Here is a 26458-nt window from a genome sequence, read left to right as displayed (position 1 = left end):
CCCCCTTGCCGCCCGCCATGGCGGCCGCCACGCCGCTGGGGCCGCGGGCCCGGGGCAGCGCGCCCGCCACGCCGCTGAGCCCCACGCGCATCTCGCGGCTGCAGGAGAAGGAGGAGCTCCGGCAGCTCAACGACCGCCTGGCCGTCTACATCGACAAGGTGCGGAGCCTGGAGACGGAGAACAGCGCCCTGCAGCTCCAGGTCACCGAGCGCGAGGAGGTGCGCGGCCGCGAGGTCACCGGCCTCAAGGCGCTCTACGAGGCCGAGCTGGCCGACGCCCGCCGGGCGCTGGACGACACGGCGCGGGAGCGGGCCAAGCTGCAGATCGAGCTGGGCAAGATCCGTGCCGAGCACGAGCAGCTGCTGGGCAGGTCAGCGGGGCCCGAGGGACTGCGCGTGTGTCTGTGTGTGTTTGGGGGGGGGGGGGCTGACAGGCCGGGGCCGGCGCCTCCGCCCGCCTTTTAAATCTGCCTCCTCCCGCTACCTGCTTGTCCCTCGCCCCGGGGCGGCGGGGTGCGCCGGGGCTCGCTGGCTGGGCGCCCGGCACTGCTGCTCCCCGCCGCTTCCTCCCCTGCCGCCGCGGCCCCGGCGCGCTCCCGCCATGTGCCGCCGCCGGGCTTCGCGTTTGAATGAATGAGCGAGCGGGCGGGCTGGCGCGCCGGCCCCGCTCCGCTCCGCTCCGCCTCGGCCGGCCCCGGCGGGAGGCGGTGGCCCGGCCCCCGCGGCGGGCCCGCCCCGCCCGGCAGCGCCCGGCCCGCGCTGCCTTGCTCTGCCCTGGCGTGCCCTGCTCTGCCCTGTCCTGCCGCCGCGGGCAGGTGTCCCCCGGCGCCCCGGCACCCCCCGGGGCCCTACAGGCACGGCGCCTCTCCCCCGTGTGCGCATCGCGGTGTGAAACCTTCAGCTGCAGCCATGAGGGAAGCTGCCTGGAAACTTCCTCTGAATACGTCTTGAAATAATTAATGTTTGAGGGTTCCCGGTTTTGAGTCAGGAAGACTTCGCCCTCCTCCCTCCCCCCTTCTCCGCTGCTGGTCCGATGTATACTAAATAATAAATGGTGTTATGAGCGAGTGCCTGGAATTCTTTCTTGCTATTCTGGCTGTAAGGTTTAAGGTGCTTCAGGATGAAAAATGCAAAATGTCCACGGTTTGCACAGTGGCTTTGAGGGGGATGGACAGACCACAAGTGAACTAGGGTTTTGGTCATGTTGCAGTCTAGGTTTTCTGCTTTTTAAATGTGTTTTTTTTTTTTCTCCAAAAGATGCTATCTCATATTATAAAAATACTTGAATATATAAGGAGAGCTCATTAAAAACAGACAAAAATAAATATTTCTATTTTTTCTGGATGCTCAAATACTATTGAAGGCAGATTCATGATCAGATGGCTTCAAAATTGCAAGCAAAGGCACAACCCCAGGGTTTGCACTCTTGACAAAGAACTAATTTATGCTACTAGCTTTTGTGCCTTGCACAACTGGCTTGACTTATTTATTTAATTTAAATCTTACTTCTGTAGCTGCTGTAGTTTTCTGTTATCAAAGGAGAATCTACCTTTTTTTTTTTTTTTTTGCTTTCAGAAAGCCCAGTCAGAACGGCAAAGTTGGTCTAATTTCATTCTTAATATGACAAAGTTTGTCTGTGGATTGATGTTGAAGGTAAAGGACGATGAGCAACATTGTTAGTTTACTCATGCATAATTTGTTTATTTTGACCTTCAGTTAAATACAGTCTCAGTCTTGATTTTGATAATGAAAAAGATGTTTCATATGTAAACTAGTATATTGATGTCTTCCTGTATCTGCAGACAGCTCTGATATCTTTTGGGCTCTTAACTTTGTTTAAAAAAGAATAAATGAAAACCATGAGCTTCTAATTAGTGAGTCTAGTTGTTCTTGTGGTTGCTCTTTGGTGCCATATGAAACTCTTAAATCAGAGATCATTGATAGTGACAGAGAAGGCAAGCTGCAGATGGGTACCAAAATGGCTTGGCTTGAAAGTCAAGCCGGGAGTTTCCATCTCTTTGCTAATGACTTCAGGGGAAAGGTTTTAACTTCTCAGAAGCTGACTGAAGAATATGTGGGATATGTGGACTTGGGAAGAAGAGACAATCTGTAGTGGAAGCCATAGCTGCCTCTTCCCTTTCTGCAACTCTAACTGGGGCTTTAATAATGTGGACATGGAAGTTCTTCACACTCATTTATAGTTTCCTGTACTGTGACACTTGGCAAAAACTTGATGAGTGTAAAATTGCTTTGGTGCTGCAACTGTGGCCTCTTACAATGACTGAAGTCCTGTTACTCAATATTCTCAGTCTATCAATACCTGTGTCAGAGAGATCAGCTTTGTACACTACAAAGCAACAAGGAGTTTCTAGTTCAGGACTAGAACTCCTTAACACTTACCCTTAGTACTATTTGAGACTGCTAGATTCTACTTAAGTCTGTCTGTGGTTATTTGTTGTTGTTTGGTGGCAGACCTTATTCTGATATGTAGTTTCTTAAGAAAGTCATTCCTGTGTTTTTTTTTTGTTTTGTTTTTTTTTTTAAGATGTAGGTGGATATCTGAGCTGATACTTGTGGATATCTGAGCTGATCTGTAATTCTGTTTCCAAAATCTTAAAAATAAAGCTTTCAGACTGATTTGGAGAACGCTGTCTGGTGGCTGTCTCTTACAGCTGTTAAGTCATATTAAAAACAAACAAGAAGACTCTAAATCACTTTGCACAAGTGTACATGGGTGTAGTGGCAGTTCTAAAGATCTCATTTTGCAATGTGAGGTGAAAGTTTGCATCCTCATGACAGGAGTTTCCGTGCGCTTTCAGAAAACTGAAGTGTGTTGTACACAACTGTGTCCAGTTTAAAAACTGGGCAGAGTAACTGTAGTAGTTGAGATTTGGCTAATTTATTTTCCACAAGACATTGGGAATATTCTGGCTTGTTTACTGATTCTTTTAGAGTAAACCTAATCTTGCACTTCTCTGCAAGATACCCATCCTGGACACTGGAGTGAGGTTCATCTCATCTCTCCTTAGTTATATAAGGTTGCAGTTGGACAAGATAGCTGAGCCCATCTAGCAGTGTGCTGCCACTGAAGAAAATGGGACCACATGTGCTCACCACCTGCCTAGCTTTGATTTTTTGGCTTTTGTCTTGGTTATTCAGTAAACTGACTTGGATCATTAAGATGACGGAAAGTTGCTCACTTTTTCCTGCTGATCTAGTTTTCTCTCTGTTTAGCAGAGAACAGAGAAGTACAAGAACTGGCATGTAGGGTGTGGCTGACAGCAGGGCAGAGAAGTGGACTGAGTAGGACTGTGTCTTTTGGCAACCTGCAAGCTGTTCACTTGACTTAGGTGTCTTGTTAGCTGCACCCTAAGAGTTAGACTAGTTGTTTTTAGGTATTTGGTTTCCTTTTAGAAGCAATGGAGGGAAATGGTAGGATAAATTGCTCTCTGGAGATGTCCTCTGACTGTGGAAGGAGCATACTTGATTAGGTGGCTGAAGTTGGCCAGAATGAATCCTGGTCTAGCTGCCCTTCCTGTGCTGTTTAAATATTTTTGCAGGTGGTTATTCTTGTTTCTCTGGATGCATGTGCAACTCTGCATCTTCTAGTTGTTACAAAATTCTTCTGGAGTGCTTTATCTATTTGTTTTATTCTAATCCATCTTTTAGTTCTTTGACTTCCCACCTAATTAGTGGATCAAACTCAAGCTTCTTGTCACCTTCAAAATTCTATAGGACTGTTCTTACTCTCCTACTCAAATTAAGTTTTAAGGCCTAGTCACCTGTTTGTTGTATTTTCTGTTATCCAACTTCAGTCTCGTGTATGGTATGATTTTGTTTTTTGAACAGAAGTCAGAGCCTTGTTCTGTTCACATTTATAGTATCTCACAAAGAGCTGTGGCTTGTTTTTATACTTGATGTTGCTATATGTAATGAACTCCTTGCATACTGTGCTTTTAGGGGGTGCCTGTCATGCAGTGGGTGCTGCTGTAGCTGAGTAAATAAATAGGCTTCTCTTGATAGTTGATAGTTGAAGTCTTTAAGAACAAGAAAAAAAGTGAAGTGGAGGAAAAAAAACAACCTTCCTAATTCTATTCTGAGGAATGGCTGGGGAGATGATATGCATGACTGTGAAAGAAAAAAAAGGAGGCTTGTGACAGGGAAGAGAGAGATAAGCCAAAATGAATTTCTCATCTCAAGATTATACTTGGGGGGGGAGGGGAATTCAAGTATCCTTGAGTTAAGGCATATAGAATTCTTGGTCAGCTCTTGAGAGGTGGAGAAGAGGGAAATCCCATTTCTTTTCCTCGTTTGTGAAAGAATTGGGAGAACTTGCCAATTTAACAGTATTTCCAGTTTATTTTTTCTTTTATCCTGATTAGGTGAGGCTTTACTATGTACTTTCCTATCAGTGATAGCTATTAGAAGAATTCCTGCGTTTCCTTGCTTTGAGCAGTATGTCCAGTTGTGATTACCATGTTGCTGTGTGCGAGGCCTGTAGAAAACTTGAGCTGTGGTTCTCAACAACCTAAGCTGGTGCTGCTAACTAAAAACACAGTCTTGGGAGATCCAGGATCCTTGTTCTTGCTTCCATACCACCCCTTTTCTATGCTGAAACAAATATTTGTGTGGCTGTGCAGTGAACAGGATTGGGAAACTGATGTGACTGGAAAATGAGCTGTGATCCTGTTTGCCAGGCTGTCATACAGGCACTGTTGGCCTGAGGGAGGGTGCAGAAGAATGGCAGGGAGCCCCAAGAGGAGGAACAGCTTCATATTTATGGAGGGGTAGTCATGGTTGGTAGCTAGGCTACTATGGGAGATAGTCTTTTTTTAAATAAGAGCAATATTAGATTCAAACTGATGATGGCAAAGTGAGGAATTGGGGCCTGGGTGCAAACCTAACTGTGAGTGCAGGACTAAAGGCATTCTGGACATCTAAGCTTCAATGTCACTTAGAGAAAATGTCTGTGCAATGGATTTCTAGCTGTTTGACTTGCCCATGAATAATGAAGGTGAAATTAGATAGTTTACTATTACCCTGGAAATAGCTGGATCATCAGCTAGAATCTCAAAGCATGTGATGAGCTCAGTTCAGCACCAAACTCCCAGCTGCTGATTTTAGATAGAATGTCCCTCCTGTGACAGAGCAGTGCAGCCTTAGATGGGACTTGAAAATGCTGCAAGCTTCAAGTTCTTAGAGGAAAGAGTTAAGCAGGCAATACTGACAAAGTAGTGAAGGAAATGATGACATTATGGAACACATAAAGATAATGTAAGTAGCAGATGCAAGAGCAGAATTTTGAGTTGCTCCATCACTCCAGCATCCTACAGGCAGGATTAGGTTCCCTCTTATGGGAGGGAGTGTGTCATGCTTCCTTTGTGTGCATTAGCTGCTAACCAAGGAGAGTTGTAGAGCCAAAAGAAAAATTCTGATGTGTAATTTGAGTGATTAACCTAATGACAGTTTACATTGTGCAGTTTGACACAACTGTGTCACCTAGTAATGCCATATTAAAATGACTGAGGACTGTTCAGTAAGTCAGGCTTACTGTTACTATTATGTTACTCTGTCTGCTTATAGATCAGGTTTCAGGATGAATTTCATCTGATGAATGCCATTATGGGGATATGTTTAGGTGTACAACAGATTAAGACCTCCAGTTGGACTTGTCTGCCTATTCTGGTTTCTATGTCATGTGAGGTGATTGCGCTCTTTAGGAAGCGTCAGCTGGTGTTACGCTAGTTCATTTAGGAAACTCCTTGTTTACATTTGTCTTTGTGGCAGGCTGAGATTTCACTGTGGCAGTTGTCCAAGGCTGAAGCACATCTGCTGCCCTCTTAGAGGAGATAATTTTCTTCAAAGTTACTTGTATCACATTATATAGTTCATTGAAGATATTGGTAAAGGATATAACTGTCATTGACTATAACCAAATGTGTTGCAATGCAAAATTTATGATTCAATTAATTGTGGCAAGGTACTGTAACTAGTTCGATGCTTTTTTTTTTTTTTTTTTTAATCTTTCAGAAGTGATTTCTCTAGCTTTTTTGCTTTGTAGCTTAAATCAGTCTTCCTTCTCTGTCTTTATTCTGAAGTGAATTTCCAAGGTAGAATTGAGCAGTAAAATAAACATCAATATGGGCTTGATGTCAGCCTATGGCTTCAATTACTGGGCAAGTGTTTGGTGCAGTGCAGCTGGTACACTGAGCAACTGCTCAGAAGAACCATGTTGTCTTAATGCAAGCAAAGTTGTAACAGCTGTTCCAGGGTTTCCTGTGGTGCACATGTGGTATACTGTAATATGCTAGAGGTACTGTTTGGGGAAGCTGATTTAGTACTCTTCGAAGCATATTTCACTCCTGGGGAGTGAAGTCAAGATTCATGGCTGGGGAACTGCTGAGTTTTAATCTGAACTTGGTTGCTGTTTTGATGTGTGCCCTTTAGATAGCATCCCAGAGAAGGAAGGAGAGGATTAATTAAATTCTTGCACAATAATTTAATCAAGTGAAATGTAAGAATATTACTGGAACGGTCTAAGAATGTGTCTTCCATGCAGTAGGGACTTTCCTGTTGGATGCATCAATGCAAGGAACAATGCACTGGAGGGTAGGATGGTGGAAGTTAAAGGTTTGTTTTCAGATATGTGGACCTGTAATGATAACTTGGAGCAATAGGTTTGGAGAAAGCTGTAGGATAAATTTCAATTAGTTAAGTTGGGAGTTTGAGACCTACTGCTGTTGAATATAGTGAAATTATGAGTGTGTTACTCGATCAGATTCCTGCTGAATGTTCACACCTTGATTCAGATTTATTTAGGAATCTATACACAGCTTATTCTTCTGTTCTTGTGAAAAGCTTCAGTATCTGCTTTTGCCTTCCATAGAATTTTGTTTAACTTAATCTTCATTAAATATGTTCTGCAGAAATTTCATGGTTACCTATTGACATTTAATAAAGGGACTGTTTCTAGCGTGGGTTTGTTGTAGAAAATTCGAGGTGTGGATGTATTTTGGACCTGTAACCTAATTGGCATTTTAAAGTACTTTGAATTGTTTGTTTATTTTGCAGAACATGTTTTAAGGTACACTTGATGGGGGTATTAATACATTGTATAAATGTATCTTCTGGTAAAGGAATGTGTACAACCACAGTGTTTCTTGTTTTTTGTTTTTTCTGCGGCTAGTCAGTTCCTTGTTTTGAATCTGTGGAGATTGTTTTCCTTTGTTTTTTGTCTTGGAGAAGTGATTGCACTTTATTTGGACTCTTGGAGAAGAGTCACAGTGAGCAGTAAATGTTCACTTCAAACACTTCAGTTACTGTCTTCATTTGACTAAAATAGATAAGATGAGAGAAGCTGGAACCAAGTTATAATCTGAAATGCTATTTATTTGAGGAAAGGCAGTCTTGTCTAATTACTTTTATAGGTGTATACGAAAACATGAATGCTTTCAAACAATGTCACTTATCATGAACTGCTCCCTTGTTTAAAAAAAAAAAAAGAAGCTTTATTGTTGCCTCTGCCTTAAGGGAGGGGGGGGGAACAGGAATCTAATACTTTGTTTAGCCCACAAAATCAATGACCAGAGTCCATTTTTTGGTTTTGGTATTTCTCTACAATTAGAGTGGAAAAACAGCTCAGTAAGGTGCAGTACCATGTAATTATGTAGGGATGTAAATGTGGTCTGCATTATAATTAGTTCTGCTGCTGTCACCAGCATTTCTGTAGCTGTGCCATGAAGTGGTCGAAAACCACTGTTTTTTTGAGGAGGGTTCAGTTAGTGTTGGTAACACTCAGCTCTGTGATCTGGTTTACTCTTAAGTGCTGGCACAAATGAGGGATGGGTGTGGGAGAATAGGAAAGGACCTCCCTTAGGGTGGCATCCTGCTCTTGTCAGCTTCACGGGACTATGAAACCACACCCAAGCGCAGCTTGAGATCTGGCTACCCACTGAAAGGAGCAGTCTTGCTGCTTTTCTCGCATTGGGTGTGGGGCTTATCTGGCTCCAGGGGGCCAATTCATTTTATTAAACTGGTAGAAAATTATTGTTATCTTTTTTTCCTGGGTGGCTTTTTTGCTAGTTTAGCAAGAAATTCAGTCTAGAAGAACAAGTGAACAGACTGAGTTGATGCAAGAGGAGGGATGATTGCAAGTACATGAAAAGGGAACCTTCCTCTTTCAGGGAGTTACTTGGTGGCTTGGCCATTTCACTGATCTACAAGCCAAGTGGATCAGGTAGTCTCACCAAACGGTGATTGTCCCAAGCTATCTGCAATTCTGAGAACTTTGAATTAGCTTTAAGTGAGGTAATGCAGGTAACCAGACACAACTTAGCCACAGTAGCTTATAGTTGTGTGTGGGCTGACTTATTCTGCTTTACAGCATATATCTTGGGAATGGAGAGCAAATTAATCTGTCTGGAACCTTGTGTCTCAGCTGGACTGAATCTGGTATGAGAAATTAGTTTGTTTAAAGGTAAACTGGTCAGGTGTGTGAACTGCAATCATGGGGGTTAGATGTACTCTGAGAGAGGCAGTGCCAAATGTCAAGTTGCTTGGGTGGCTGGAGTATATTGGGGAAAGATCAATTTTATTATTTTATTGTAATCTGTGCAGAGCTTTTCCTATGATATACATGGGTGCAACTCTGTTAGTGAAAGAAGTGCTGATGATACCAGTTAAGGCAGAGTCTGAGTATTGATTCTTTACATGTCTGTCGCATCTATTTGAGTTTAATGATGTGGGTTAAATTTCTGAAGTGTAATTTCTTCTTGAGGTGGGGAGAAAATTAAGGGGAACTGGCTGTTTTGTTGGGTCAGGTGCTAGTTCTGCATTATTTAAAAATAAATTACAGTTCCATGGATAAGAAGATACATATATTTACTACAGATTTAAAGTCAAAAGAGAGGAAAAACAAGTTTCTTCTTTGAAGAAGGTGAAAGTCAAGTATTATTTCTTTGCTTTTATTTCCCTTTCTCTCAAGGGCCAAACTATTTGAAGGAGTTTTAGCTAATTTCCGAACACTGCAACAAGAAGGATTCTTTTGAAATCCAGCTTTGGCTTTCTGTGGAGAAAAAAAGCTAGCTATTGTTGAGAGTCTGAAGTTCTTCCTGGTAGAAATTACTAGGTGTGAGGATGTAGTATACATTGGGTGCTTGTTTTCATAATTTAAAGAGTTTTTCTGATCTTGTTGCACTTTCCCATATTCCTTTAGGGCTGGGATGACACACTGAGTTGCTGAGATTTCATCTGTCTTTCAATGTGTGAGGTGTTGAGCTGTAGTTTCTGTTTCTTTCTGAGAGTGTGTTCAGATGAGTTTTAATTAGACAACTCATAACACTAATAACACTTGATTTTAATACACCCCCCCCCATTCTTTGACTTCATTCAAATTAAATTATAGGATGACTTCACAGCCAGCCTTCTTACAAACATAAGTAAGGGAAATGCTTTGAGTTGATGTAACTGGTAGTACCTCATTTAGAGCTTTGGGTAGCATATTGGGTTTTAATCAGACTATTGTTGTACTACATGTAGTACATGTTTTGGATAAGCGTTCTTCGACACTGGTCAAGCAAGGAAGGCCTGATGTGGGCTGTCATCCTTCCCAGTATGTGAGCGGATAGATTTTGTTTTTGTTGCAGACATTCCATAGCGAGACACTTTTCCCCTTTTTCCTCCTCTGCCGTCCAGCCTCCTTGCATACTGGAGTTCTTTGCAGGCCTGCCCAAAAGGGCAGGGACAGGGCAGTAGGCCTGCAGTGAGTAACGGAGAGAGTTGGAAGTAGGAGTCCATGTGGCCAAAACTGAAATCCTGTGCTCTTGTCTGATCTATGGACCCAACTGTTCTGAGCTGTGGGGTCTAAGAAATGCAAGTAAAATGCTGTTGATGGACTACATTTTCTCCTAGATATGCCTGAACAGCAGAAATGATCATCAGCTGTTTCAAAAAATTGGTAGAGTGTACAATAGCCTGTGTATATCTTATGCTCTTGCAGTGTGCCGCCTTGGTGGATGTGGGATTACTCGAGAGAGTTTGGAGATTAGCCAGTGAGTGCTGTCTCTTACATAAAGCCTGCCATCTTCTGGCTGTAATGCAAAATCGTCCAAAAATTTACTTTCTTTGGACATGGTTTTTGGAAGCCTTTGTGCGCACACTTCTCTCTCGAGTTTGATGTTAATCACATATTGCTATATGTGATATTGAAAAAGCATCTATTAAATTTGAAAGTCTCCTTTTAAAATTGTGTGTTGATTTGATATTAGTCTTATTTTGCTGAGAAGCTTTGCTATTGTTTCTTGTTAGTGCAGTATCTTGATTTAAAAAGTAGTGGATGTTTTAATGCTTTAAAACACTTTGAATCTCGTTTTTTAAGAATCTTTCTTTCACTTTTTAGTCTCCTGAGTTTAGTGTTGTGAATTCTGATTTTATTTGTTTCTGCAAAGAGAAATATGAAAGCTGAACAGAAACCCGATAGCTGTTGTTCTATTGAGCCTGAAAGTGTCCCTTCATATAAAATGTTCCTAATTTGATAATAAACATTAAGACTTTTATATGCTACTGTCCTAGCCAGATATGGATGTGTGGATATCCCAGAGAGAAAAGAACCAGCTAAAAAACAAGAGAGTTTTTTGTTACACATACTTACACACAGCTGCATGTGACATCTAAAGATTTAACAGTCATTTTGATTTCTGAGTATACTTTTCCTGAGATGTTGCCCTTATTTTTGGTAGTGACCTGTTGTAGTGTTATTTGTGAGTGATTTAATTTAAGCTGAAGAGCATGAGATTGTGAGGAGGTATTTTACTTTTTTCTTTTGTTTTCTTTGCATAAGCATTTTTAGGGAACAACCCCACTGGAAACTGTTTAACCACTTGTATAGACATGAAAACTAATTTGAGCAGTGATTTGAAAAACTTGACTGTCTACCTTCTTGAAGACAATGACACCTGTACCTCTGCACCAGTGCAGTTGCATTGATGGCACAGACTGTTGTGTAGACAAGATTTGGATCTCTTTGCTGTGATCTGTAAAACTTTGCTATTACATACAATTAGAAGGGTGTTGCAAAGCAGTTCAGTAGGTTACATCTTCTATTAATGGAGAACTGGCTTAAAAATACTGAACATAATTTTCATTAAGAAGTTGGTCTGTTAACTGGAAAGGGATGACTTGAGGCCCTGACGGCCCACACAAGTTCCTGCGTGAATAAAAGGAAGTGTGGAAAACTTACTTGTTTCTACCCTATGGAAAAGGCCTTCTGATGAGGGAACTTCCTTCCTCCTATTAAGGTTCTGGTGAAGATGGGGCCTTTTACAGTGACTAAAGAGACAATAAAAGGTGTCTTTAGTTGCAAACACACTGTTCCCTTTTCTGTGTATGCCTTACTATTAAAATCCTTTGACACTGTAAATGTTTCCTTTAGATTAGGGTTGCTACGGCGCAGGCAAGTATTAAGCTGCTGCTATATAGAATGAGAAAGCAGAACTAGGTAGTTTATTAGAATTGGAGTAAATTAAGCCAAGACAAAATATTTTTGTTAGGTGACTCAAGTTTTAAGATTCAGAATATACCTTGTTTTCCTAGTCATCAGCCTATTTGGGGGCATTTCTAGACTTTCCTAACCACTTTCCCTGGTTTATTCCAGTTATGCAAAAAAGGAATCTGATCTTAATGGAGCCCAAGTCAAACTTCGAGAGTTTGAAGCAGCCCTCAATTCTAAAGAAGCTGCACTGGCCACAGCTCTTGGTGATAAGAAGAGCCTGGAGGGAGAACTTGAGGATTTAAGAGATCAAATTGCACAGGTGAGAAGAAATGGTCCACTGTCAAGCTTTTGCCATCAAATGACGTTTTATAGATATATGGTATATCCGTAGTAAAAGAGCTACAATTCATTCTGATAAAATGCAACTTTATAGCCAAAAAATGGAAGCAAATCAGTTATCTCGTCAATACTAGAAATAAGTTATGGTTCACTGTCAGAACTGGAGGCAGTACTCATTAGGTGTCTGCCTGTGTTCAATATTGTTCAGTTAGCTTATTAATGATGTGAGTGGTGAAATAGAGCACTTATAAAAATTGCGGACTCTATGAAATTTCAAGGGGTGGCACTTTAAATAGCAGAATTAAAAATTCCAAAGTGCCTCCCAGCTTTAAGTTTGCGATTGTCTGTACCCTCCTTTGCTTCTGCCTGTACTTCTCTATCTTCTGGACTTCTAATAGAACATGGAGGAAAAAAGTCTTGTGCTAGTTTTGTTAACCCTTTGAAATATTTGATTTGTGGTCTTCAGCAGCATTAGGCAATAGGACCAGTGTAGGAGAGGTCTGAAACCCAGAAAATGGTATTTGCCAAGTAGAAAAACGGAAGATTTTTAAGGAAAATTCATAAAGGACATTAAGATGATAGTTATCAGTGTGCAATATATAGAATTCACTTGTATAAGTAACTGTAAAAAAAAAAAAACCCAAAAAACAACAAAAAACAAAAACCAGTGTCTTAAGTTTTGCATTTAATTGTCAAGTTAAGGCTTCACACACCGTTAGCCACTATCTGTTGGGAACTGAGATCCTTGTATCATATGAGTTCTGCTCCATAACCTTTGCTGTGCTGAATCCTTTTTTATTTTTTTTCTTTTTTAAAGCTTGAGGTTTCTTTCGCTGCTGCCAAGAAACAGCTTGCAGATGAAACCTTACTGAAGGTGGATCTCGAAAATCGTTGTCAGAGCCTCATTGAGGACTTGGAATTTCGTAAAAATATGTATGAGGAGGTAAAGTGATTCAGTGTCAAGAATTCACAGTTTTAAAGAGAAGAAAACAACTGGGGTTCATTCTAGAATAATTTCTGTTGGAAAGAACTTCAGGATGTCATCTGGTCCAAACTCCCACTCAAAGCAGAGTTTACTTCCATTCTAGCTGGAAAGTTTCCATCTTTCTGTTGTAGAAAAATAACATGTGAACTTAGAGTTTTTTTAGAGCATTATGTACCATGTTCTTTTGTGTTAAATTCTCCCTATGGTGCCATGTACATTTCTTTTCATAGTAATGAAAAAGTAAATTAAAAAAAAATTTTTTTCCAGAAGTGTCTTCATGAGAAATAAAGTGGAGAATGTCACTAAAACAGGTGCTGTGAACCTGTGTTGGTTTTTTTTTGTTTTTTTGTTTTTTTTAAGTTTCATAACTTTCTAATGATAGAACCAGAAGTTGTTGAATTCTTTTTTTAGGACTTTCTCTTGTCACCCTCTCTTACCCCTGTAGTGCTTAATAGCACTACAGGAGGAGCCTTAGAGCAATAACAAATATATCTAAAAGTACTTTCTTTTGTACCATGTGTTCATTTCCTCCAGTTTTGTTCTAGCTTTGATCATGTTGTTGGAATCACTTTTTCCAGTGACTAAGGGCAAGCATACAAGTAAGTGGGGGAAGAACACTGGCTAGTGAAGATGACCATTTGATTTTACAGTACTTCCATTTTGTGCTAGCATGACAGATACATAAGATACCCATAAGGAAAGGGGGGTATTTCTAAGATCTAATAATGATGAGTTATATTTTTTTGAAAATGCAGACAACTGTCAGAAGGCAATGCGACTTCACATGCTGATGATGTCCTAGCTGTTATTGCAATGACTCCCTGTTATAAAATAAAGTACTGTGCAGATCGGACTAGGGAAATGGCCCTGAGAAACTTCAGTCTTTCACTACTGTTAATTCGTTTCAGTAGAAACACTGACAAATGTAAGCTACTCTAATGCTTATCTGCAAAGCTAGCTAAAAGCTGTATTGCTTGCTGAAGAAAACAAATTACTCTTGGTTGATAGTGTTCTAAAATTTGTTTTGCCTAATACTTACTGAAGGTTATTTTTCTGTTTTTCTTAGGAAATCAACGAGACGAGAAGAAAACATGAAACTCGCTTAGTTGAGGTTGATTCTGGGCGTCAAATTGAGTATGAACACAAACTGGCCCAAGCACTTCATGAAATAAGGGAGCAGCATGATGCACAAGTGAAACTGTACAAAGAAGAACTGGAACAGACTTACCATGCCAAAGTGAGAACATCTTTTCATACAGCTGTCTGACATACTTTACCCTTGCTTTATTTAAGGGAAGGATAACCTGGTGTAATTATTTGTCTTTCGGAGGATTTCACTCTGGAGCTTGGTTTAAAATTACCATGCTTTTGATTATGAACTTGTATTTCCAGGTTTCATTTGAGGAGCAGGGTTAAACCTCAGGAAGCACAACAATATAGCTACTGAATTAGGGTGGTGACTGTGGAAAAGTGAGCTGACTGTGGAAAAAGTGATTAGTACTAGGCTTACTGTGAATTCAAGGAGAATTAATTTGTTTATTACAAATCTATTGCATAAAAGCAATCTTGATGATAATAAGGTATCCCATATTTTGTATAAAACTTGCTTCATGAAAGCACTTTCTGAGAAGACAGCATCCTGAGTTCTCTGACCCTATATGCAACATTGTTATGCAGAAGCTTTACCACACCCAATGATTTCTGCTTTTCACTCCCCTAGAGTGAAAACACATTTGAACTGAAATCAGTTACACTTTGTAATTTCCTTCCTCTACTGTGATTCAGCATTTCTGTAAAGAGGAATCCTGATGTCTCAACTGAACCTGGTTTCTGTGGCTATACTTCTCACAGTTGGTATCTTTAGAGACAAGGTGGGGTGTTACAACAGATAAAAGTTAATACAAACTGGATTTGTTAGCATAGTTTTCAGTGAAAAATTATAGTATTAATGGTGTGCAGTTGCCTATCTTTGGGGCTTCAATCTGACTTGGAAAAACTAGGGGAAAGTAAATGACTGAAAGTAAGGTCTAGCCAAAAATGGTTTTGGTTTAGCCTTTTTGTATTTACTAATATAAAAAAAACCTTTCATAATTAAGCCTTTTTCATTCCCTTTCTTAGGGGTACTTCTATATCTAAATTTTTAGATTTCATTTCATCTGAAGCACTAAATTCAATAATTAGTCTGTAGCACTGCCTAGGTAGATGTAATGTCATTCAACAGGAGTGTTGTGCCTAGTTAAAAAAAACTGAATGCCCGCTTTTTGTTTGCATTAACGGATAAAATTGAATCTGAAGTAGTGATAGAACGAAGAAGTGGTGACTCAGGGCACTGTTACTGTAATTTTAAGTCATATTGCCAATGTGCTTACATTGGGCTGAAAACTAACATTAGTTTATTTTGGGTTTTTTTTAGAGAATTGGTAATTTCAGTTTAGCTTCTACTATTCAAGCATATTCAAAAAACGGTGCTGTAGTATTTGACAATATAAAGTTAAATACTGGCCAATGTGAAAACTGAATTTAGCAATCCAACTAAAGTAATGCCTACAAGGGAAACCTTAACAAGTTTTTAATCCTAGAATAAATTCTCAAGAGGATTGTGATTTCAGATAGCTCAGTTCAGCATGGTAATTGAGCTACCATATTTAACCCCTAAGAAGAGAGATGTTTCATTGTGTTACAGCTGCAGAGAGGAACTTTGTGGCTTGCTGCTCTTGGTTTTGTTTGGTGACTCATTTTTCTTTTAATAAAGATGCTTTGAAACTGATGTCTTAATGTGATTTACTGCAGCTTGAGAATGCTAGACTGTCCTCTGAGATGAGCACTTCTACAGCCAACTCAGTAAGAGAAGAACTGACAGAAAGTCGCATGCGGATTGAAAATCTGTCTTCCCAGCTTGCAAGCCTTCAGAGAGAGGTAACGAACTATTTGTGAATCTTCAGTCTTGCTAATTAAAATTATTTTTGTTTGTTTTTAATATAAAAGACTTTCTTTCCCGTAACTTGTAAGTTTATTCATTTTCATGGCTTGCATTTGTCTTCTGTCTTACTGTTCTGTAAACTTCCAAATTCCTTAATATTTCTTTTTGATAAAGTTGAACTATTTTGTGCAATATCCTGCTACTGTAAGTATCTGAAAGGCAGTACTGTTAATTAGCTTCTGCCTAAAAAAATCCACTATATTTACTTTAAAAGTAGCAGAGATCAGTTATTGGACAAAGTTTGGAATGAAACTGTTTTTGCTACCTCTTTTCATTCCAGTGTTACTCTAAATATATGAGGGGAATCTGTCCTCCTCTGAGTTATAGCTGATCTTTTTCATGTATTAGTCTTGAGTCAGCCTCAAGTGCTTTGTAGACAGTAGCCTGGACTTCAGGCTTTGTCCCATCAAGTTCACTTGTTGGAAGTGCATGCCAGTGTGACGTCTTAGTAAGGTCTTAATCATATTAAGAAATGGTGAAATGCTGTTTCATTTGAAAATCTTAAACTGCAGGAAAAATTAAAATAACATATCTTAGAGCTACATAAGGATCTGATCCCGGTGCATTAGATTCTGTACAAACCAAACAAAAATTTTGCTTTATTTTCTAGATGGATGGGGCAACATTAGGCGCAAGTTCTCTATTAAGAGTCCACGACACTTTAAACAGTTTAGTTCTGTTCTATAGTAAATTGAATCTCTAGTATAGGAATTCCATAGAGCAAGATTCAAAGCGAGAGCCTGAATACATTGTCCCATTGTCTATTTGGTATCTTTCCTTCATACTGTCTTTCACCCTAGATCTGGTTTGCATCTAGAACTTTAAAAAATGTGGTAAACTTGCCAGGATTAGGGTGAAATACAAGACTGAGAAATATATCAAATAATTATACTTGAGTGTTTATAGAGCAGGGTCTTAAGCTAGATATATTTGAAATCAGATCACAGAGCACATAGATCATACACATAAAAGTGTGACACAGCCCATGATAAGCTACACATTCAGTACTAGCTTATTTGCTGGGAGTAGCCTCACACACTGCACTGGAAAATCTGAAATGAAAATGAGATGTGTTGAGGTCTGGTTCTGAAGTGGGTTTTTTTATAACTTATTAATCAGGTGAAAATGGAACAAAACTTTTTTTTTTCTCCCTTGGAAAAATGTAAATTATTAATAATACTTAGCTTTGATCATTTCTGTAATTAGTGATGTTTTTTGAATTCCTACTGTACGGTAGACTTCTGCAGGATTTCCAAGTTCTGTATATTTCAAGTGAAGAGTACATGCAGGGGGCATTATTTACTAATTCCCCCCAAATCTTTGCAAACACTAATGAGCCTTTCCAATTTTCTTGTTACATAGGCAGTTTAATCTCTGGAGGACATCAGATGATGTAATGAATGTGCATGAGGTTGCACAAGAACTGGACTGAGACTCTTGTCTGCTTAGCTCTTCTGTCTTCACATTATCACCATCTTTATTTGGTGTTTCAGTTGACATGGATTTCTGACATTTTCTCTTATGTTAGTTAGATATCTGTGTTCTGTTGCCACCTTGGGAGTGAGAGCAAGGTTCAGAGAACTTGGTTCTGAGTCTGCAGAGGTATTGGTCATGTAATTCAGGGCTATCAAAATCAAACTCTACCAGTTGGACACCAGTTGTCTACCAAAAAAGTCCACTTTGCTGCTATGCTCTTTTGTAGCATGAGTGATGTTGGCTTACCAAAATACCAAGAAATTAGAGACTATTTTCTGTTTACTAGCACTAACTTTAACTAACTTTGTCCTCTTGGAAGAAGGCAACTCTCTTCTCTCTGATGCTGGTCTGGTTTGAGTTACCAACACTAAACTCTATAGTAGCTTCCAGTGGGATCTTCCATGTGACACTTAGAATTTCTTTTCTTAAACTCCTTACCTGACTTGAAGATTGACAACTGGTTATGCTGGTACTCTACCTCAGTCTTTTAAAGCTGCCCATTTTCACTGTCTAGACTGTGGTGACTTCCTGAATGGGGTACCTGCCTAGCAAACTTGGTCACTTAACCAGGCAAGATGATTCTGGGTGGGGCATTGGTTCCTGTGTCTATCCTTTAATTAAAATACCACAAGAAACTGCTAAGCAGAAGAAAACATGCTCAGAGAAAGTAAACCTTAAAGGTCAGATCACTTGGGTAATCTTTAATAAGCATTCCATTCTCTGTGTACAATATATACTGGCTGATGTGATTTTTGAAGTATGTGAGAAACTAGCTTTCATTGTGGACCAGTTACCACTGTACTTTTAGCCAGGCTTGAAGACTTTAATAATAGGCAGACAGTCATTCACTGAGAATAACGCCACCCCTATTCCTTTAGAGTATCTTCTAAGAGAATTTGGAATCTGCAGCAGCAGACCGAAGCAAGCAACAGACATCTGAAAGCTAAAGAGAAATTATTTATTGTAGGATCTGAAGTTTTGAGCTGAGTTTTCTTTCTACATCCTACCCAGCATGTCTTAAACACAGCCATTTTTCTTGACTGAGTAACTTCAGTTGTGCTAATGTTTCTTCAGAACCTGGGAAAAAGGAGCAGATAGCTTGTCTGTCAAAGTATTGTATGGACAATTGCTCAAGTATGTGACAGATGCAAGTTTCATTGAGATAAAAGGCATTATGTTTGTAGAAGATGAGGTGGAGAATAGGAAATTGAAGATGGGTGGGGTTGAATTCAGAAAGTGGTGGGGGGATGCTCAACCTAATCTTACTTTTGAATTCTAGGATGTCTGCATAGCAGAATTCTTGGAGGTGTGAGTGAACTTTTGTCTTTGCAGCACTGATGTGTCTTTCAATGCTTTCTAGTCTAGAGCATGGCAAGATAGAATGCAAGAGCTGGAGGACACCTTGGCTAAGGAAAGAGAAAACTGTCGCAAAATGCTGTCTGATAAGGAGAGGGAAATGGCAGAGATAAGAGATCAGATGCAGCAGCAGTTGAGTGACTATGAACAACTTCTGGATGTTAAACTGGCCCTGGATATGGAAATCAATGCATACCGGAAGTTGCTGGAGGGTGAAGAAGAGAGGTATGAAAGAATGTAGCAATGGATGTTGATATTGTTGTGTGCTTCACTCGCTTGTCTAATTCTCTGTTAAAAGGGAATTCTTAATGGAAAACACATTCATTAGGTGCTTTGCTACTGTGTCTGAGGCACTGTTCTTTTCTCCCCCTCATATGACATACGCTTCCAAGTCTCCATGAAAGCAACCTGCTTGAGTGTCAGACCACTAGCTCTCTGGGGGAACAAACATCACTTTTTCCAATAAGATTTGGCCCTGGGGACATAATGAATTGTCATTTGTGCATCTGTTTGGTACTGCTTTTAATGCTCTTTTTCAGAAGTAATTACAGGGTTATTTAGTTGTCAATTAATTTTCTTTAAGGATAGAATAAAAATAATAAAGTAATCGCTTTTGTGATTACCCAGCTTCTGAGGTAGCTGCATTTTTCACATATGACTCCAGGGTTCAGCAATATTGAGGATTTTTGCTTTATAGGTCACAGCTAGCATTTTAAGTAGTCTGTTTCAGTGTTTCTGAACTAGGTCCTACTAGTCTGCTGATTCCTCTTCAGTGTGAGGTGAAACTGCAAAAGTTGCTGTGCCATTTGATTTTTTTTTACATAAGGTTCCTACAGTGGCTTCAGTCCTTCGGTTCAGTTCTTTACTTGCTCCATTAGACCAGGAATGCAATCTTTAATGAGTGCATATGGATATTTTTATGATCTTAATACAGTAGTCCATCACTATTCCATGCTTCCAAAGCATTTCTCAGCAATTCAACTTTTTTTAAGCCTAAAACTTCATTTTTTTGATACAATGTTTATTTACAATATTCCTGTACTTTTAGCTAAAAGAGCTCAGTTATACCAGGCTTCCCTTATGGGAAGAGGGAGAGAGAGAACAAAATAGATGATAAATGAAGGTAGAAAATTGTAAAATGAAGAAGTATAATCTATGCATTTTGTTTTCTTCAATTTAGGCTGAAACTTTCTCCAAGTCCAGCTTCTCGAGTGACAGTTTCACGGGCTTCATCGAGTCGTAGTGTACGTACAACCAGAGGAAAGAGGAAGAGGATCGATGTGGAAGAATCTGAAGCTAGTAGTAGTGTCAGCATCTCCCACTCAGCTTCTGCCACAGGAAATGTCTCTATTGAAGAGATAGATGTCGATGGGAAATTCATCCGTTTGAAGAATACCTCTGAACAGGTTTGAAAATGCACACATGATGTGACTCTACAGTGGGCTTATTGGAAGTAGAAGGCATCCTCAGCACCATTTGAGGCTTCATGTTGACCCTGTTGCTAAAGCATGCTCTATAAAAGTGGTGGCACTAAGGTTTTGACTTAGTGTGTGCCAAAATGCACTTTCAAACAACCTTTTGGGTTGATGCTGACTACTTTCTGATGACTTTCAGTGCTTTTCATGGCAAAATTTAATGTTTAGGTTTCACACCCAACAAAGTACTAAACCACTCTTCAGAGTTGTGCCTTGCAAGTGATCTGACTTTTCAGTTAACATTGTCAGTGATAGGAAACAGTGAAAGCAGATGTAGACTACTGTGGGAGCCTCTTCAGAAGTTTGTCTCTGCCTTAAAAAGGCCAGAAATGAATGCATACTTGATGCAAAATAAAGGTCACAATTTAATTGCCAGGTTCCTTCTACTTGCATATAGCTTCTCTAAATCATAGTTTTTCTTCTTCCTTAGTTGCATCCATAGTTTTTTTGTTTTTTAAAAAAAAAAAAAAAGAAAGAGCCTTCAGAGCCCATGCCACCTCTCTACTGGCTAATTAGATTATTTCTTTCTAGGTAACATCTAGTTCCTTTGTTAGGTAACTCCTTGAACAGACTGCTCCTGGATAGCTTGGAGTTTGTACTGAGCAGGGGAAGGGTGGGCTGTATTTTTGCTGGTCAGAGGGTACTTCATTTGAGTAGTAGTCAAAACTTTTTCCTGTTTTTCCTCAGAAGGATGTTAGCTGTTGCATTCAATATTTTTTCCCCTCAAGATGTTACTTGTAGTTTCTGCACGACATTTCTGTGCTGTATACAGACAGTTCTACAAATCATCACAGGGTGAGGCTGGAGACTGAGCACTAAAATTTCTTAAATATCTTTGTCTGGGAGAAGAGGAAACTGAGCATTTTTCTCAGTAGGGCATCAGAATTGTAAGACCTAAATTCTTACAGCCTCAGTTCTAGAAAATGTCTGAATAATTCTGGTCTTGACCTGTGCTGTCTGCAGAAAACTGTATTTAGAAACACATAAGTTGCATTCTTTGTTTTCAGTGACATATAAACTTTGTTTAATGTAGACAGATCCATCAGCTTTGCTAAAAGGGAGCTCCTCTTGATGTTTTAAATGACAAAAATTAGTCTAGTTCTAAATGTTCCCTTTCATGAAAGGAGAGACAAACTCCTGCAGATGGTGATACATCATCACAGGCGTCTTAATCACCTAATCCAGGGTGAGACTTGTCCTCTAGGAGTCTTTGTTCACTGAATGGAAGAAGCCTTGGCAAACTGTCCTGGTCTAGACAGCTAATTTTTAGGTAGCTGAAGGCTCACAAATTAAAGCCTACTTCTAGTGAGTCAGGACCTGTCAGTTTATCCCTTTTGAGTTTTTCAGTGGTTTTCCCTTTCATGTGCCACAGGGGGTTCATTCCCTTTCAGTCTCCGAGCTATGGTGAGCGTACCAGCAGTTCTGTTACTGTCAGCAGCCCTGGTGGATCTTGGTTAGAATGCTTGGGAAGGTGTCCAGAGTTGAGCAACTGTCTGTAGCGCAGTGTAGTAGGTTGTGCCTAGGAACACTTAAAGTGTTTAACAGAGCAATATATACAGATATAAAATACATAAACTCATCTTTTAATGCAAGTATGGTATATTTTGTTGCAACGCCCAGTGGAATGTCAGCATTTATTAAGATAAATAACAATTTATTTAAGATATTAACTGTCTTTTTTCAGATTCCAGAGGCAACGTATCTGATGTTTGGAAAATGGGGGGCGTGAGGGGGGAGGGGTATCTAAAAAAGATAGCTAGATATAGAAATATAGTTATCTAGATATATATGTAAAAATATATATCAAGACTCTTTGCAATGCTATGTATGAAAATATATATACATAAAGACTATTTGCAATATATATCTGCATATCTGATGGACCAAGCTATAACAAAATTCTGATGTAAATGATAAACATTAGTTAAAACCAATTTAATTTGGAATGAAAGGTAAGACCAATTTAACTAAAACAATAGATATTTACATGCTGAAGATGAAGTGGTAGTAAATGTTGTTACTGAAAGCTTTGTATATCACATATGGTTTTACATGAAAAATACCTCATGAATGTAACAGAAGATGACTGCTGGTGGAAATTGATTCTTTTTTTCCTCCTTTTTATTAGGATCAACCTATGGGAGGTTGGGAGATGATCAGAAAAATAGGAGACACTTCTGCTACTTACAAATATACCTCAAGATATGTACTAAAAGCAGGCCAGACAGTTACAGTAAGTTTCAGTTGTTTGTGTGAAACAGGCTTTAGAATAATTTATGTAGGTTAGTAAGATACGTGGTTTTTAGTTTTGTCCTTTTCATGTAAGTGTTTTGAAAATAAGCTCTTATATTTGTATTGAAGTTAGTTCTATCAGTTGCTGGAAAGACTAATTTCTTGGTAGACAGAGCAACATTTTTCAGAAACTTTCTTTCTGTATGGAGCAATAGTTTTGACTGCAGATAGATCCATAGATATTCAAAAATTCTTCTGCTTGCACTAAAAAATGTGGGGCTGTTTTAATGTGGTGGGGTTTTTTTAACTGGAAGTGGCTAGGCAGAGACTACGGTTTTTTTCCTAACTGGAGAAAATTCACCATTCAGTTAAATGGAATGTGTTAACTCAATAGACAACATGAAAATACATTGTATAAGACTAGCAAGTAACATTTACATGTAACTTCTCTTACCAGATTTGGGCTGCAAATGCTGGAGTAACTGCTAGCCCTCCCACTGACCTCATCTGGAAGAACCAGAATTCTTGGGGCACTGGTGAAGATGTGAAAGTTGTACTGAAAAATTCTCAGGGAGAGGTAAAATACCTCAGATATCTCAGATACATTTAAATCTGTTTTCGCTGACTGTGTTGCCATCTCAGTGTCTTCCCCCAGTGAAGGTGAAGGCAGAACCATTGTCAGGGCTTTGAATATGGTTAAGATGACTTCCCAGGAACAGTAGTCTTACATTGTTTAGTAAGGTTTTTTCTTTTTGCTTTCCAGCTCAGCATACTCTATCCTGTCTTCAAAAATTTAACTGTGACTTAGAACTGCAATATTTTGAAGCTTGTGAATTTTTCCCTCTCCTGCTGTATTGATTATAAGTAGTAGAAGGATGATTTGTTCAGATATTCCCTCGATGCCATGAATTGGGCTGTGTCTTAAAGTATGCTTTGAGGATTAAAGGTGTTTATATGCTTTTCGGTGATTCTTCTCTCTCTGAAATTGGTTTTCACTTAAACTCTTTGTGTTTGTGGGGAATGGGGAAAGTTACAGTGAAATTTGGTTTTAACAAAAAGGCATTAATTCTGGTAAAGTGGAAGTTCTGACTTTGGCCAGGTAGATCAGTTGCTATGACATCTAGCAATTGATACAAAATATTTAAATGTATAACATCCAAAATTTATTTTGGATAAGTTTGAGAAGTCCATGTTAGAAGGACTTCTTTTAATCATTAAAAGAGATTTAAAACTAAAGCATTATGAATCCTAGTTGTATACTTTTACTTTTCACGTATGGTTGTACATAGGCAAAATCTGTTTGGGTAGCTTTCCCAACAGTTAGAACTCCCTTCTCTCAAAATGTAAGGGGATGAATACCAGATCACTAGAGGAGTCAGGTCTTAAATTTAACTCTGTTGTAGGAGGTTGCTCAGAGAAGCACTGTCTTTAAAACAACTTTACGTGAAGGTGAAGAGGAGGAAGTCGAGGAAGAAGAAGCAGTTGAAGCTGTGGAGGAGGAAGACCTTTTTCACCAGCAGGTGTCGTGTTAAATGCTGTTTTAATTTTTATCTAGGATGAAAACCCAAATATATAAGTAATGAATTTGGGGAAAGTACTGTCCTTGTAAACTGAACAAATTGGGCAGTGTATGGGGTTCACCTTTGCGGTTTGCTTGTTAGTGTTTTGTTGTTTGTTTTTTTAATTTCTTTGGGATTTTGGTTGTTTTTAACCAGTAATTTAATGAAAGCATGAAGCTTTGTTATTAAAATTAGTAGAAAAAAATATTCCTTCACATATTCCCTTGAGGCTGAGAATTGGACTGTCTTAAAACAAGGGTTTGAAGCTGAAACGTTGTGAGATTTTTCTCTTATACTGTTTTTCAGGTAAGGTTTTCCCTGGGCCCATTGCTTGTGGTGAAATTTGGCTTAAGCCAATTCACATAAATTTATAGTCGCTTGCTTTGAGAACTTAAACCTCATATCTCATGCTGTTAGTACACTATCAGAAAAAATTGCCTCAGGCATGCTGAGGAAATGCAGCTCTAAAGACAGTGGAAATATGAACTTGATATAACAACATAAAATGTTTTGAAACATAAGAGAAAATACTGAAACATAACATATTTGGTTGTGTGCATTTTGAGCTTTACCCATTGCGTTATGATTTTGACTATGAAGTTAGCATTTCTAAAAAGATACTAAAAGTAATAAACATTAAGAAGCTCCTGTAATGCAAAGTTCAGGTTTCTTACTTTGGCTAAAACTTTGCTACATTTCAGTTAGTATATATCTTAACAAGTCAGTTATGCAAAATAATATAGACCACTAATTAAGCGTGCATATATAAACAAGCAAAAAATGGAGGGAGTTGGGGCTGCTTTGGAAATGACTGGTTTTGCTAGCCAAATTTTTGAGGCTTTAACTGAGTCGTAACTTTGTGGAATTTAATATAGTCAGATTTTTATTGCAGTTACGCAAAAGTACTGAAGTGCTTCTAGCTACTCTTCTGGTTTCTGGGATTGTGTAGTTCAACTAATGGGCATGTCTTAGTATTTTTGCTTGAGAAAATGTCACAGCAAGAGTGAGTTTGTTTTGATTTTAAAAAATCATTGTGGATGTGTTCCTCACAATACTTACCAACTATCTGAACTAAATGATATTTCTAGCTTGGGATTCCAATAAGAATTATTTAACTTGTGTTTATCTGGTACCCATCTCCCATTACCTCTCACAGAAGAGGATATCTAACTTTCCTTTACTTACTAGGGATTGCAGGTTGTATTACAGCTTTGGTGCAGGCTGGCTCTTGATAAGACTATGCCAGGCATATGACTGCCTATATTAAAAATGTTCAGTATGTTATTTGGAGCTGCTAACCCCCCCTCCCTCTTTCTATTCATAACAGGGAGACGCAAGGGCATCTAACAGAAGCTGTGCGATCATGTAAACTCCTCCAGTCAGCCAACTTCCTCAAATTATGGTAATCCTTGCCTACAGAACAGAGCCTTCTCAGAAGCACAACATATTTTTGTATTTCCTTTATGTGAATTTTTAAGCTGCGAGTCTGATGGCCTTAATTTCCTTTGTCACTGAAAAGGAAGTTTTATAAAAGAAACCATATCTGTAACTTTCTTGCAAGATGTGAATTATTGACACTGAACTATGTACTGTTTGAAAAATGACATCCCCACACATGAAATTTTTATGCCAGTCTTTTTTTAAACCTTGTTAGAAGGGGAATGTGCCACTGTGTTTTGGGGTTTGTTTTTTTAGATTACACCACTTAGACTAGCCATCTGCTGTTGACCTCTTTATATTTAGGTGCTGTTGGGGCAGGGGAAGGCATTTTCGATACTATGAACTTTTTTGTACTGAAGACTTTTTTTTTTTCTACGATGCGATCAAGGTTGCAAAATTTTTTTATAGAAAAGAACAGCTTTGTTCAAAAAAAGAACAGAATGTAGCCCAGTTGATCATGTAAGCACTCAGAGGATGAAGGATACAGCAAAACTTGTTTTTATTGGTACTTTCTTCTTTACTTAGATTTCTTATTCAGGAAGGGGGCTCATGTTAAACGCGTTAGTTGTGTTTTTAAGATAGTGTAACCAGCTTAAATTTTCTTATGTGATATTAACAAATAAAAGGCTGTTTTAATATGGGTTGTCTTGTTTGTTTACAATTTGTAAGAGCTCAAAAATACATCTTTTAGGAACCTAGTCTAAATTTGTATGCAATATAATTATAATTTTCAGCAGTGTGGAAAATTTCTGTCCTTTCTGCATTCATCTAATCTCTGAAAAAGCTTTTGAATAAAAAAGTAAGTCTCTATATAGACATTTCAAACATGAAGTTTTTGGAATTTGTTTTTCAATAGAACTGAGCTGAAAATTGAATGAGTGTGCTGATTATTTAGAACTGATAGGCTTTGAAGCTGGAGAGGCATCTGTGTAAATGAATTGGTGACACTTGGCACGTAAAGATTTCTCTTAAGATTATGGGTGACTTACCCTGACATTTGGAAACTGAGTTCTTTACAGCATTTTTTGAATTCTCTCTGTTGCATAACTGTTTCTGCCTTGCTTTTGCTTGTATGTTAGTTCTTACTGGACTGGCTCCCATTATCCAATACAAGTACCCAGCTCGGCTG

General features: G+C 39.0%; 1 protein-coding gene across 2 annotated transcripts; it reads left to right on the top strand.

Moving 5' to 3' along the window:
- Positions 1-25970, top strand: LMNB1 (lamin B1). Of its 2 annotated transcripts, XM_067315542.1 has the most exons (11): positions 1-370; positions 11650-11806; positions 12644-12769; positions 13878-14048; positions 15602-15727; positions 18628-18848; positions 19804-20029; positions 22227-22331; positions 22788-22907; positions 23734-23850; positions 25217-25970. In XM_067315542.1, exons 1-11 carry the CDS (start codon positions 18-20, stop codon positions 25256-25258), a joined length of 1764 nt encoding a protein of 587 aa, XP_067171643.1. In that variant the 5' UTR covers positions 1-17; the 3' UTR covers positions 25259-25970. The 2 variants fall into 2 exon arrangements, with proteins under 2 accessions (XP_067171643.1, XP_067171644.1); XM_067315543.1 differs by lacking the exon at positions 23734-23850.
- The last annotated feature ends 488 nt before the right edge of the window (positions 25971-26458 follow it).

The sequence above is a fragment of the Apteryx mantelli genome, chromosome Z, assembly GCF_036417845.1.
Source record: "Apteryx mantelli isolate bAptMan1 chromosome Z, bAptMan1.hap1, whole genome shotgun sequence".
NCBI lineage: Eukaryota > Metazoa > Chordata > Aves > Apterygiformes > Apterygidae > Apteryx > Apteryx mantelli.
This window is presented reverse-complemented; position numbering and strand designations above follow the sequence as displayed.

Coding starts and splice junctions, on each gene's coding strand:
- LMNB1 (XM_067315542.1), top strand. CDS start 18: ATGGCGGCCGCCACGCCGCTGGGGCCGCGGGCCCGGGGCAGCGCGCCC. Junction 371..11,649: donor CACGAGCAGCTGCTGGGCAG/GTCAGCGGGGCC, acceptor GGTTTATTCCAG/TTATGCAAAAAAGGAATCTG. Junction 11,807..12,643: donor TAAGAGATCAAATTGCACAG/GTGAGAAGAAAT, acceptor TCTTTTTTAAAG/CTTGAGGTTTCTTTCGCTGC.